This window comes from Corvus hawaiiensis, chromosome 1 (assembly GCF_020740725.1).
Source record: "Corvus hawaiiensis isolate bCorHaw1 chromosome 1, bCorHaw1.pri.cur, whole genome shotgun sequence".
Taxonomy (NCBI): domain Eukaryota; kingdom Metazoa; phylum Chordata; class Aves; order Passeriformes; family Corvidae; genus Corvus; species Corvus hawaiiensis.
In genome coordinates, this window is record NC_063213.1 from 45,620,625 (window position 1) to 45,635,164 (window position 14,540).

Genomic DNA, 14,540 nt, shown 5'->3' on the forward strand with positions numbered 1-14,540 from the left:
CACTCTGCTTCCCATAGAAAAACTCCCACTTAGTGAAACAGCAAAGCCACTCAGCCAGTTGTAAATTGGACCAAAGGCTTCTCCCTCTCCTTATTTCAGCTCTTGGCAAAATCAACACTTACACTTCATTAACAGTCACCCATCCTTCTGCCAGAAGAACCTAAAGAGTTGTAAATATATTAGCCAGCTGAAAACTCTCAACATACAGCTGAAACAGGGAAAGATTCACTAATTAAGAGAGGAGGACTGGGAAATGGGTAAGCTAAATAACTTGACACAGATGCATACCGGAAGCCTGTGGCAAAAGCCCAAAAGACGCCCTTGCCTGAAGATTTTACTCACAAACTTTTGTCACTAAAACAAATTAGGGTCAGAAGTGCCACACATGGAACTTCCCTCATCAATGCATGTAGGGGAACTTCCCTCACCACTGCAAAATCACTGAAAAAAACCACACAAAACCCAGTTCAAATCTCAGCAGGTAAAATCCTTGTCACTTCAGGGTTTTTTAAGCCCATTAAACATCTAATGTTACTGTTCAGGTTTTGCCCATAGAGACATATGGCAGAGCACCAGTCAAAAGGACAGGAATCCGAAATGTACATCCTGGGGCAAAATTTATCTACAGGCTGCATTTTCCATGGAAAATATTTAGTAGGAAGATGTCTTAAAGATAAAAAATAAATAAATAAATATCAGCTAATAAGATATCATTGTATTTAAGTATTTAAAACAGAAAAAACAAAACAAAACAGGAGGGTTACCGCATCCAATAGCAACATAATATATTCCACCACACATCTCAGCAGAAGACAGATAAATGTGTCCTGCCTAGTGTGTTGTCTTTTGTTAGTCACTAAAGAAATCTGCAATACATGGCTTGAAACATTAGGCTTTGGGATGAGAGAAGGCACAGAAGCAGCTTGAGAAGCATTTGTACCAACTCACTTTTGACTGGATGCTGTTTTTTCTTGAAATATTTTATAATAATGTCTTGTGGGAAAGGAGAGAACTGAGAGGGAGCAGGTCTTAAAAAAAAAAACAACAAAAAACCCCTGACACACATATTATTATTAGACATGTGTTAATATATCAGGAGGCATTATACAAGCCAGAGCTAGTGCTGAGGACTCAATTAATATCACCGCTGACTCCACTCACCTGTGAGCAGCCTGGGGCACTGCAGACAAAAGGCCTCTCCTGCTCCAAGTTCATCTTTGATTCCTCATAAATCTACATGTTAAAAGGGGGAGGGGGAAAGAAAGGGAACCTATGAATATATACGTTCTAAACTTCACACATGCATGCAACATACAGAAATCGTAGTTTGTGCTTTTATTTCAAACTCCGCAAACAGATCAGAACAAAGCTTTCATACTCAGAGTACTAATTTTGCTAATATTCAGCAGGGTCCCCACAGTCTAAGTTCTTACTGCTCCTTCCTGAGCACCAATTTACTTTTAAGAAAGAAAAAAAGTTCAGCTTTCACAGCATAAATCTGCCTCAGAAAATAGCATATGTTCAGTGTTGTTATTAGATAAGACCGTGTCTTCTCAGAAATATCTTGAATTAAAGGTTTTCACCTTTCCTCCTTTAGTTCCTGCTGAACAACATTAAAACCAGACATCTAGGTTACTTCTGAGAAAGAGCCCACTTTTTGAAGTTCTGCATCCATACTGTCTGATATTAATAACTTAAATACATTACATACATGCTCTCTATACACGCAAGGTAACTGTGCAGCCCCGTCCTTTAAAAGGAGCCTCAGGAGCTTGAGAAGTGAAGTTTTGTCTAAAACTGCACTTCCCCATAGCAGTTCCAGTCCTGTAACCTTGAACTAAACCCTGGGGGAAAGCTCCGGAGTCTTGAATAAAAGCAAAGGGTGAAACATTCCCCCTCAGAATGCAGTTATGCAGCTGAATTTGAGTCAATATTAGGGCAGTGTCCCTGAACAGGAAAAAAAAAAAATAGTAGAATTCTAGGGAGTAAAATAAATAATTCATTTATTTTGGAAATGTTTTCAGCCTGTTGGTACAACTGTTTTTACCAGCTAGAATTTAGTGGCTGACCCATCTTAAAGCAGATGATTTATGTTTAGAGATTCCCTGAAATCCCTTAAAACTCAACCTCACCACAGCCCCTCTTAGAAAAATACCTGTGTTGTATTTGTGTAATTTTTTCATGAACCAAAGAGAAATATCTTGGTGGAGGAGCAGAATTTGATTTTAAAACTATGAAAATCTGCCGAAGGACAGGTGGTAAAGTTGCTCAAACCCACTGAATTTTTTTCAAACTACAGTTCATTGCTTCCTATCATCAGCAGTGTCTTTACCATGCTTACAGTTGATAGTATAATACACCATTAACCTGTACATCAGCCAGACCCGTACTTGCAGCAATTATTTTCACTGGATGATAACATTTTCTTTTTAATTAAAATTCATTCTGGTGGACAACATTAGCCTGACAGTATATTTTCCTAATTGTGACATAAAAATCTCCACTCTATCTGACTCCACTGACTCCTAGAAGCAGAATTCAGAAGTGATTCTACTTTTATTTCCCCTTCAACCTCCAGAAGGGCACTACTCCCAAAAGGTGATAATAAACATCAACTGGTCTTCCTGACGAGGGCATCTCTACCAATATCTGGCCTGAGACAAGTGATTTATGGCACCAAATACAATCAGGTGTCAAGAAAAACCCTAACTCAGGCATAACCTATGTATCCACACAAGGCTAGAACTGAAATAACTAAAATTGTACCTAATTTACTCCTTTAAGATTATTCACATCCTGTTTTGATTTAACTTACAGCTATGTTAAACTGAAATAGGATACTCATAATCAGAAATGAAAGAGTATATTCGCATACTAAAATAACTAAAGGTGTTAAATTACTTCTAATTTCAGTTATTTCAGTTCCAGACTGTGCATAGACAAGCTCTTCAGAAATGAAGCCATAAAAATACTCTGAATTACACTAGCCTGTCTGAAAGAAACAAGCAGCAGAGAGATAACTGACTAGAAAAACAAACCCCCGCAAAAAACAAAATCAAAACCTCCAGCTAAGTTAGATTTTTAAATCCACCTCTATTTATGGGATGTGACCCCAGGGATGTTGTCTTTCCTACAGATAACTTTCTCCTTTTCAAGGAAAGAAAAAAAAAGAAGCTACGCATGGATAATGAAAGGCTTTATTTAATATCTCAATTGCAACTGAAGCACTGCCAAAGGTTTCTGTTACCCCTTTTTCCCTTCCTCAGGGGACAGTAACAACAGCATTTTCAATAGCAAAACAACAGATGAGACTCAGTTAAAGAAAACAAGATAGTTACAATTCTGGTCCCAAGTGTCCAAGTGAATTTCAAAACAATACCAGGAATTATCTGGGGTTTGATTTCTTATTGAGTATTGCAAGTCTAAGTCTTCCTTCCTCACCCTGAGCTTGACCTTTAGTCCCTGAATCCAACAGCACATGCTCTGATAACGATTAAATGATTCTTAGGGTTATCTAGGTGGATAAGCATGGACTAAGTACCAAAATAACATACTAGATGAGGACTAGAATCTTGAGCATGGGGATCAGCTCCAGGAAATCAGCTCTAAGAAAACATGGATTTGGTGTTTACTCTCAATACCTGGAAAAGGAGTCAGATTCACCATCAAATTGTTTTCCACAAATGTACAAGCAATTGCTTGTTTCCATGAGAATCATTCTTTGCAGATGCTAAACATAAAACGAGTAATAATCCAGAATGGCTATACCACCTGCACTCCAAGGTGCTGTCTAGCAGAACTTGACCCATATAACATGTCACCAGGTAGTAAGGTGCCCTCAAGACAAATTGCACCATGCAGAATTGGTGTTTATATGTGATGCAATCGCTGCAGTTGAGGCTATGGTGCTATTGACTCTCTTACAACAGTAAATGAGTGAAAGAAGTTGCCTGCTGCCTACACTTTTTGAGAGTGTCTGGTGCTTGGTTATCATATGGCAGTAATTCCATATGCTTTATTCTTGAATGTTGACCAGAAACAAGCAGCTGAAAGTCTGGGCTGTGAGTGTGAACCTCAGCATGCCTCAATCCCACTGAACTCTGCAAGAGCTGCAGATGCACCAGCAACACAGGGCCTCACCCCAGGTTTGCAGCAGGATGGGGGCTTTCAGCACAGAGGTGTTCTGGTTGTCTATAGCACAGCTTGCATGGCATCCTTCTTAGGATGGGGGCACGCATCTCCCATCCTTCAGCTCAGACAGCTGCACACAGCCTCTGGCACACACTTCCCTTCACATGTCTCGTGTGTTGCTGGGCCACACAATCCACGTCTTCTTTTTCCACACTGTGTGCAGGTGAAGGAAGGAAATAACACAACCAATGGCAACATTTTGACTTCACCTAATAAAAATAAATCACAGCAGCCTTTCCATCTAAATTAGGGAGCTTATTAGCCTTTGGGATCTTAAAAATCCAAGTTACACTCATGCAACTCTTGTAGTACTACCTGTAAGTGCTGCAATTAATGCACATGAAGAATATCAGACAAATCTATGATGACTGTAAAGCTAAAAAATTACTCCAGTCTGAATTTTTTGCTTCTGTTATCAATAGCTTAATTTATTGCAACTTTGTGACCTTTTTGAAGAAACAATCAAGGATTATAAATAAAAGCGAACACTATTATTGATACGTCAGCATTAGTTCTGATATTATTAACAATAGCCATGCGTGTATAATCCAGCAGAAAAGGGGGCTGAATTTTAATAGACATGTTAACAACATCTGTCAGCATTTATTGCCCTATTGTGACCACGTAAAGAGCCTTATTGGCAGAATATCTAAGTGAGGAAATCTGCTATGCTGTTGTAGCCTGCCATTCTCCTGAAATATCACTCTGCTCAGGAGAAGTTAAGGTATTCTAATTATAAAAAGAAATAAATAAAAATACAAGAGAAAGTCTTCTCCAAGCCACGTCATGTGGAAGAGAAACAAGTAAGTTCTGCAGCAAGCCATGATTTTCTTCTCCTCCTTGATTTTTGTATAAGATACTTCTAAAAAGTTTTTATTATAATTAATAAAACTGAAGCCCACAGTGAGGAATGCAAGAACATAACAAAGAAATAAAAGCAAACAGAAGAAACAAAACCACCCTCAGAACACAGCAACAAACTACATCTCCTCTCAGCAGCATCCAGAGGGAAGTACCCCATGTCCTCAGGCTCCTCAAGGAGACTTTGCAGAGCCCAGGATCATCTTTTCTGAACCAGAAAAACAGTTCTTACATATAACACCAAGAAATCATACTCCTTTCTGTCTCTCTCTCCCTCTTTTTAAACTCAGCAGTAATCTTACTGCCACACTGGTAAAAACATCAAGCAGGCTTGTTTCCTGTTTCAATGTTATTCTTGAAGTGGGCTGCAGTAAGAATCTGATTTTCATTGGGCTATTATTATTTGCAGCTGTGTGACCTTTTTAACCCTCTTTTAAAAGTGACATTTCAGCCTTCAACCTCAAGCTGTCTAAATGTTGCAGGGTTTTCAGGCCTCTGATTAACAGAGGAAAAGAACCGATGGGGAGGTGTATACTACAATGTGTCTAATACAGGTCAGTGCACCCATCCCGCCATTTGCACAAGTGAGTAATTACACTCCTATAAGCAACCTGTTTGTTGAAATTAATCACCTGGGTGCATGCTTGCAAGACAGGTTTCTTCAGCCTGGTGTGACCAAGGTCACTGAGATTTCCAAATACAGGTACAAAATACACGGTCGCTAGCGCTAGCAGCGGTATGCAGAGACATGAGCAATAAATGAAGCATTACCTATTTTTTAGGGTCATGGGCACAATGTTTAAAAAGTGAGAGTAGACATGGTTACACTGCACTTGTGAATAGCAAAGAACCCTATCGGTGTATGCAGCATTTTAAACTGCTAGTCATGGCTATTCAGTACAGCACTATTTATAGATAATTAGAGCGTTATTAGAAATGCTATTAAGACTTGTTGGTTTTGGAAGCGTAATACACACAGGGTTAATGCCTACGGTTGTTCCCAATACACACTTGCTTGAGCAAAGCCAATTTTAAGCAGCATTGTGCTGGAATGTTGCACAGTGGTGTTTGTCAGCATGGGCTTTTCAGTGGAAGCACTTGTTTTCTGAACTAGCATCATGCTTTCCACATCCAGGCATACAGGGCTCATTATCACAGCCCTGCCTGCTTCATCTGCTACAACGAAGGGTCTGTCAGCATTTCCATTAGAAACCCCCTGGTTTCAGGATTAAAGCATTTCCAAATGGTTCTGGATGCTGGAAAGCAATTTGTGTCTGGAGTCCCCAAGAAGGACTTTAATACAATGCACATTTGAGCTGGGGCTTGAGACCTCACTGTTACTCCAGTGAAGTTTTTGGGATTGCATTTATGATATTTATGTGTGGAAAAACACTCAGCTTGGTCCTTTACTCATTTGTTTTAAAAGAAGAGAGGCCCATAAATCTTCAGGCAGAGCCAAGTGCTCTCAATAAGCAGTTGATGTGTGAATTGCCTCAACGGCAAGCAGCCTTGCTTCGGTATTTTCCCCATGGCTGGCATCTGTGAAGTTGCTAGCCACTGGCATGCTTCAGGATCATTTGCAAATGGAGTATCAAAAAGATTCTTTTTCATGCTTCCAAACACCCCAGTTCTTTTTACATGGCCATTTGGTTTACAAACTCACTGCTTCTGTTATCAGAGAAAGCCAAATAGCTGCTTCCTAACTTTCTTCGGCTTATGCAGAGCTGCTTTCTTCTCAAAAAAGAGCAGAACCAGGGATAATAACTAAAAGAATATGGGGTGAAGATAGGATATTTCAAAATGGAACAAAAATGGATTTTGTAAAACTCTGGAATTAAGGAGTGGGGGAAGCACAGGGAGGAAGAACCACTGGGGGACTGGGGGCAAGAAGATACCAGTGGAAATGGAAAAGAGAAAGACAGTGGAAGGACTGCAAACCACTGAGGACTGGGCTGAGGAAGAGGAGGGGAGTAAAAGGATACCTCTGAAAAAGAAACTCAAAATAGAAAGCAGATGATCTACTGCCTTCCCACGTAGCAGCAGCGTGAGAGCCCAACACTGTGTATCACCCATGCAAGTATTTGGTAGAGGGCACAATTTGTCCTCTGCACTGGATGATCAGGATCTCAAGTCTAGTGGAAATGCACAAGTCTAAATAATTATATTTCTTGGACTGCCTATTTTAGTATAGGAAACCCATCACAGATTTACTTGCTATAGTGCAAATGGATTTGCTGTTTTACAGAAATGGCTGTGGAGTTATTAAGCACAGGCCACAGAAGACAAAAATGGAAATAGGAGAACAGAGGTGAAAAGTGACTTTAAAATGAAAAGTGACATAAAATGAAAACACACAAAAAAAATACCTAACACTTTTGAAAACAGTTCATGAAAGTTATCTCAGCACAGAAACATTCTATAGGAGAAATAAGATCTTTATAGGGCAAGATGGCTATTACTTCAACTCTGGAAAAACACTTTGAGGAATAATGTGGTTATTTTGCACTCTGTGATTGGCCAAACAGGGCCAGCCTAACCTGGAAATGGCCCAGACTTGTAGTTCTGCAACTGTCCCCCACTGATGGCATTTGCAGAATAACCCTAATACCTGCTGTCCCTAGTTTCAAGTCTGAAAGGACATGAGAGACCAAACTGGAACCTCGCTGACAGTGCCGAGGCTTGCTTAACAGAACAAGCAGCAGCACAAGCTGTTCCAACATAAGGAAAAGGCACTATTCAACGGCAACATTTCGCACACCATCAGACAGAAACAATACCTGAAGCACTTCTCCATTTTCCCTACATGCAATTTTTCTGCCTTCCAGTGCTGGAAATTCAACAGCTAATCCAGACCTATGAAAGTAAAACTGGTATCTGGGTCTGCAGACTTAACATGACAAATGTCAGGGAGAACTTCATGTGTCTATGGGTAGTAAAACAGCATCTGAATGTCAAGATTATCTGAACTTGAACAAATACTGTAATTGTCCTGTATCATCAGACATTTAACTGAAGTGCTAGTGTCAGAAGACTAAGTTAGACTTGAGGGTCTTGAAAGGGAGAGAAGGAAGGAAGGATGGAGAAAAAGAGGGGAGGGGGAAGAGGAGGAAAAGCAAGGGGGGAAATGGGGAAAAGTAGAAGAAGGAAAGGAAGGAAGGGAAAGAAGTGAGGGAAGGGAGAAAAAGGAAGGGAGGAAATGGGAAGAAAGAGGAAAGGGAGGAAAAGGAGGAAAGGGAATAAAGCGATGGAAGGGAATAGAGGGAAGAAAGGGAGGAAAGGATGGGATATGCTAAAGCAAGATTCAACATGTCAAATGCTTTAAATGCTGGGCTACAAAAGGACCCTCCACTATTTTAAAAGCTTTAACACTGAGGCTTCTTTTACCAGATGCACATACTGGGTGATAATATATATATATATAATATATATATAACAAATATATAGATAAATAAGGATTTAGGTCAGAATCAATCATTCTGCTCAAAGGAAGGTGGCAGAACTGCAAAACAATCATAGTAACACATAGTAATCAAGTAGCAGGAATCTTGCTTCAAGAGACAATCACTAACATCTAGCATTTTAAAGGAAAAACATATTTGCTCTGTTCTTTATGAGCAAGTCTTGGCTTTTCCCTGTATGTGACAGAGTCCCTTGGGGCAAAGCATGTGCACAAAGAAGTTAAAACCACCATTAGCTGAAATCAATATTTACTACCAAACTCTTGAAAGATTTAAAGGAGAAGATACATGCAGAGAATGCCATTCCATGCTCATACAGTCATTACTAACATGGATCTGATAGCACCCACTCTCCCTCACTACTAATTTTTAGTAGGTTACACACTTAACAACACTTCAGTGTAATATTTGATTACCTACAAAGTTGCTAATAATACAAGACTGGTCTGCTTAGAATTGCATTTACAGTTACTTTTCCAGGCAAAGGGATAAAAAAGAACAGAAAAAGCTTAGCCTGTCAGAAAGACTGCCCCAATTTTCATTCATCTTCGAAAGGTTACCAATATTAAGTGAGGTGAGTAGTCTGTCTTCTAAACATCGTTTCACAAACATAGCCCAGTTCCTGGAGCTGTAGCAGTCACTGTGCCTCATGTCTGGGGTTCCTATGCCAAGAGGATTATAGTGGGTGTATGAAAGAAAAACAGTGAGTCTTCAGATCAACTTCAAAAGTTAAGATGGTTCACTATGCCTATTACTATGAAACAAACAAAAAAACAAAAAAAAAAACTATTTCAAGGAAAAAAATAAAGCATTATGAAGTGGAGAAGATCTCCAGGAAGCCTGCAAAGGGCAGAAAAGGCAGCTGCAACTGTGGCAAGAGATGAAGCCTATGAAGCAGAAGGTGTCAATGATGAACTCCCAGTAACATCTGGCAAATAACCTAATCTTTTGGGACTTTCCAATGCTGGCAGATAAGTGTGCTGTCCGTCCCTTCAAAGGCTGACCTCATTTCTATCCTTGGGTTAATGGCATGCAAAGCTCTCTGCTACACTTACTTTTTCACTCTTCCCCCCCTGCCCCAAACAGTTATTATTAAACACCAAACAACTTTGCCTATTGTTGTAGTTTGCATACAATTTAATTAAGAGTTTTCCCTCCAGGAATAATATTGACTGAAGGTTTTGTAGGGTTGTTTTGGTTTTTAAGTGTACTGTAACTGCAGTATGCTAATTGCTTTGGTTTACAATACACAAATAGATAAAAAAATTCACCTAACTTGCATGCAAATAAACACTTGGATTTCCAAAGGGAAGGAAGAAAAAAAAAAGAAAGCATAAAAGATATCCTGGGGGAAACAACAACACAAGGCTGCTTAGCTGACTTTCATACCAGAAGCAGTTAGGGGCTTTAAGACAAGCTTTGAAAATTCTGCCAAGCCCAAATTTTCCTTCCATATTTTATTATATAAAATAATCCCTAAACCAGAACTCTGCAAACAAACTTTAACATTTTATGGATAAAACTCTGCAATTCTGTATGTTTAAAATAATTTTAAACTAAGACCAATCTCACTTTTTACTTTTTTTTGCTTTATAGTTAACATACAAGACAGTTTAAGATTTTCATTACATAGAAAAATGAGGCTATTAATAAACCAGCTACAAAACATTAATTATTAACTTTCACCATTTTTTAATTGCCATTTTTAAAGATTTTTTTTTTTTTTTTTTTTTTTTTTTTTTTTTTTTTTTTTGTTGGGAAACTGCTCTCTCTGCAAAATTACCAAGAAAAAAAATCCCGAATCAAACCTTCAATGTTCACTGTTCCTAGTTATAAGATAAAATCCTCTGGAGTAACAAATCTCTGCTGAGAACACTAGCTGCCCAACAGGCCCCCTCAGGCAGTACTCAGCACTAGAGGGTTTTAGACACTAAAAACCAAAAAGTGCTCTTTTCAGCCCTGAAAAATCAAGGGCAGGCTGATTTGCAACACTTTAAACTTTGTACATGTGAAGCTGCTGGCATCTTCAAATACACACACTTTATCTTCAGGCACATTTCTCACCAGTCATATAACTAGCTTTACTAACAGCAGTGTAACAACCTATTTCGGGTACGTGTCATTTGGATTTAGGCTTATCCATATGTTTTTAGGAAAACAAAGATGGAATTATCTTGCTGTCAAAATACCTTCATAAAAATAAGCAGGTCTGAGTTCTGAGACTGGGTTAAAAAGCTGCTTCCAAATCATCCATTGCATTGAATACAACACAATGTATTTAGACTTTGAAAGGGCAGTACACAAGTAAAGCAGTAAGCAAGGATTTGCTTGAACTAATAACCCAGAAAAAAATATACACTCAAATAAGTTGCAGACATTAAAGCAAGAGTTTATATTTTCATAGAATCACAGGATATTTTGAGTCAAAAGGTACCTCTAAAGGTCATCTAGTCCAACCCGCTGCAATAAAGTAGGGACATCTTCTACTAGATCAGGTTGCTCGGAGCCCGGTCCAACCTGACCTTGAATGTTTCCAGGGATGGGGCATTCACCACCTCTCTGGGCAGCCCATTCCAGTATTTAATCACCCTCATTGTAAAAAAATTCTTCCTTACACCTAGTCTAGATCAATCCTTCTTCAGTTTAAAACCATTAACCCCTGTCCTATTGCAACATTGCTAAATATTGCAACCTGCCAAAAAAGGTTGTCCCGATAGGTTGTGGCCCACTTACAACCAGCTCCTTATGGAGGCTGTTTGTGAGACTGGAGTCTTCCATCCTATCAAAAGAGTTAAAACTATGAACTAGATGAATAATTCACAATAGTTAATGAAAGCCTTTTGGGGGAGGCAGGGTAGGTATTTTAGGCTTAGTCTTCTGCAGTACCTGAAGCACCATCAGCTTCAGCGTCCCATGCAGGTCTCACCGACAAACAGTGCCGTGCTGCAGGCACAGCTGCTCCCAGGGCTCTGAAATCAGCCACTACCAAGGCCCAGCACCAAAAACACAAGGAGCAGCAAGCAGTGCCCTGGGCTGGCAGGCTTAGAAGCGAAGCCCCTTTTCCCCTGTCATGATACAAGCCAATGGCAGAGTCCCCCACAACACCTCCTTCCAGCCAGCACTGAGAAAAGGCTGAGGACCATCTGCCCCAGCAATTCAGGTACCTGACTTGGAAACCGAACAGAATGGCCCACAAACTCCTTGGCAGACATCCAAAACAAAACAAAAAGCCCAAAACATTTTGTGCTGCTCCCCCCGCCCTCCTGCAGACCCCCCAGGTAGGCTCTGTCTTCCTGCTCTGCCCTGGATGTGTCTGCAACCCTTGGGTCAAGCTTCTCAACCATTAAAGGTCTGGACCCAGGAGAGGGGCTAACTTTGATGGGAAGCCAACACAGGTCTTCAAAGGCTTTTTTGCAAATATATGCTTTCTTTGAGCACAAAGGTGGTGATCCCTCTCCTCTCCTCTCCTCTCCTCTCCTCTCCTCTCCTCTCCTCTCCTCTCCTCTCCTCTCCTCTCCTCTCCTCTCCTCTCCTCTCCTCTCCTCTCCTCTCCTCTCCTCTCCTCTCCTCTCCTCTCCTCTCCTCTCCTCTCTGTAAAAAACCCAGACAGGCTGTACACAGCCTATGTACTTCTGTCTAGTCAGACCTCAAGCCCCACCTCAAGGAATGAGAGATTTGGGATGCAGAAGAGACATAAATACAGCCATTGCTCCACTGCCTCTTGACAAGAAGGGGACATCTGACATGGGCTGCCACTCTGCTCTTGACTAATACAGCCACTGCAAAGCGAACTGCTACCAGTGACTGGGCACTGGTATGAGGATGAGTCTGCCTTCCAGAAGCAGCTGAAACAGCACCCATCATTGGGCAAATGCCCATGCAAACTACAGGAGACCCTCGGAGGATCAGAGAGAGAGTTCTGCACTCCGGGAGTGACGGCGCTTGTCTGTGTGCACGGACATTCAAGTCTGTGGGGTAGGTGAGAGTGTGCAAAGGCACCTTTCCTTTCCTCCTACAGGGATGCAAGTACCCCTCAGCAATTTAAGTCTCCAGAACTCTTCTCAGAAGACTGCTGTATCACATTCAAAAAAATCAGCCTCTCTGGGCCATGGATTATTGCCTCGGTGAAGGAGGCAGTACATCAAAATGAAGCAATTCCTAATCAGTGACTAGCCACAGATTTCTGGCAGTGACCAAGCCATAACTACAAACAAGAACCTTAAAAACTGGCACATATGAAAAAAAATACTACTTTTCCTAAAAAGAAAGAGGCAAAGCGAGGAGTAATTCTCTGTAGGCTGTACATTCGCAACCTGTGAACTACTCACAGCAACTTACAGCATACTGCAAGTGTAAAGCGGTGAAATTCAAACATCTCTAAAAACCACAGATTTGTAACTTGCACTTATGTAAATACACAACTTTCAAGCCTCAGCCATCCTGGCCATAGCTCTTCTGGGAAAAACGAAAAAATCTTGGCTAAGATTTTCAAGAGCAAGCGGTGATACTGAGCGCTCCAGTTTTTTATGTGTCCAATCAGAAATACTTTAAAAGGCTTCATTTTCAACTCCTGCCACACACACCCTTTTCCAATCATATCCCTTTAGGGAATATTTATCTTTGAAAGTAAGCAAATAAGAAAAAGTCAGACACATACACATTATTTTGTTCATTCTTCTCTCAGTAGTCTCTCTAACACAAAGATGTAATACTATGCCAAAATTATAGACAAGAGGCTAAAGAACACACTTTTGAGATTGATTTTAATGCTTTTTAACAGAGCTGAAAGATGCTCACAATCACAATTAACTGCAAGGAGCTTTAAATATATTTTATCTGTAGATTCATCTAGAAGATTCTAGCTTACATGATCTATCCCAAGTCATGCAAAGTTGATGGCAAAGTCAGGAAATAAATACATATATATTTATAGTTACAATGTACTGATTAACTACAAGATCATTATTTTGGGAATGGACTGCACAGACTGATCTGGCTTTTTGCATTTTTAATTAATATAATTTATCTCATTTTGAACTAGGGTGCAGAGAGTTATGACTAACGAATACTTTGTATGAGAACTTAAAATAGAATTTAAAAAAAACTTTAAAAGCTATTTCAACATATAATTGCCTCAGTTTCTAAAAAGAGAATTTAATATATAAGCTGTTTTGAAGGTCTAGCAAGTATGGGAATACATAATTCCTTTTGGCTTCCTTGCAAGAACAGAAAATCACTGAGATTTGTACCAGGACAGCGAAAAACATAGCCTTATTTTGAAAGTAATGTAAGCATTCACATTCCCTAATAAAATAGATACTATAATCCATTAAACAAAAAAAACAAAGCACAAACAGAATCACTAAGCCTACTGCCATCTATGTGTCAGTAAAGCAATCATGCTATGGATATCTTCTGCCAACTGGCCAGATCTATGTCTACTTCATAGTACCTATGCTATAGAGGCATAATAATCAGAAAATAAAGGCATAATTGAGGTGGCAGAATCCCAGCAAAGGCAGATTTCACAGTGTAGTAATATCAGTGACTGCCTCCAATTAAGGGATTACAAATGCAGGCTTCAGTTTCTGGAAAGGCAGTGCACTTTTTGAAAGACACTTTGATCCTTAGCACTTGACAGATCCTCTTGGTGTATCATCTGCCTCCAATCAGTCACCTGAGGAGTCAGGAGTTTTCTCAGAAAGCCATATTACTGCAGGATACTCCTTTCCAAGTATATGCTAATGATATGAAGGCCATTAAGTCTATATGCTCTAGTTGTCATAATCTTGTGTGATATAATATCCAATATTTTTACAGGTAAGGCTAAGTTTTCTTCACAGAGAGAGCTATTTTTATGGACAGCTACAGATACTGACTAATGCTTTTTCATTCATCAATGCCACAAATAGCTTTTTGAATTTTAATACTGCTAGATTTTCTTTCAAGACAGTAAGTGGCAATTATAAATACGTGCTATTATCTTCTCATGTGTCAAAACAGGCAAAAAAAAATTTAACACACATTTTG

The 14,540-nt window shown here is 39.7% G+C and overlaps 1 protein-coding gene across 6 annotated transcripts in view; it reads right to left on the reverse strand.

Moving 5' to 3' along the window:
- The window catches only part of CREB5 (cAMP responsive element binding protein 5), a 258,082-nt gene that overhangs the window by 214,288 nt on the left and 29,254 nt on the right, over window positions 1–14,540 (reverse strand). For 5 of the 6 annotated variants that reach the window (XR_007203422.1, XR_007203428.1, XM_048302755.1 and 2 more), the window contains one exon: window positions 1,162–1,233. The exons of the other annotated variant lie outside the window; for it this stretch is intronic. Coding sequence is in view for 3 of the 5 variants with exons in the window: in XM_048302737.1 (XP_048158694.1) it covers window positions 1,162–1,233 (72 nt within the window). In the remaining 2 variants the exon portion in view is untranslated. The remainder of the gene's footprint in view (window positions 1–1,161; window positions 1,234–14,540) is intronic. 6 annotated transcript variants of the gene reach the window in all.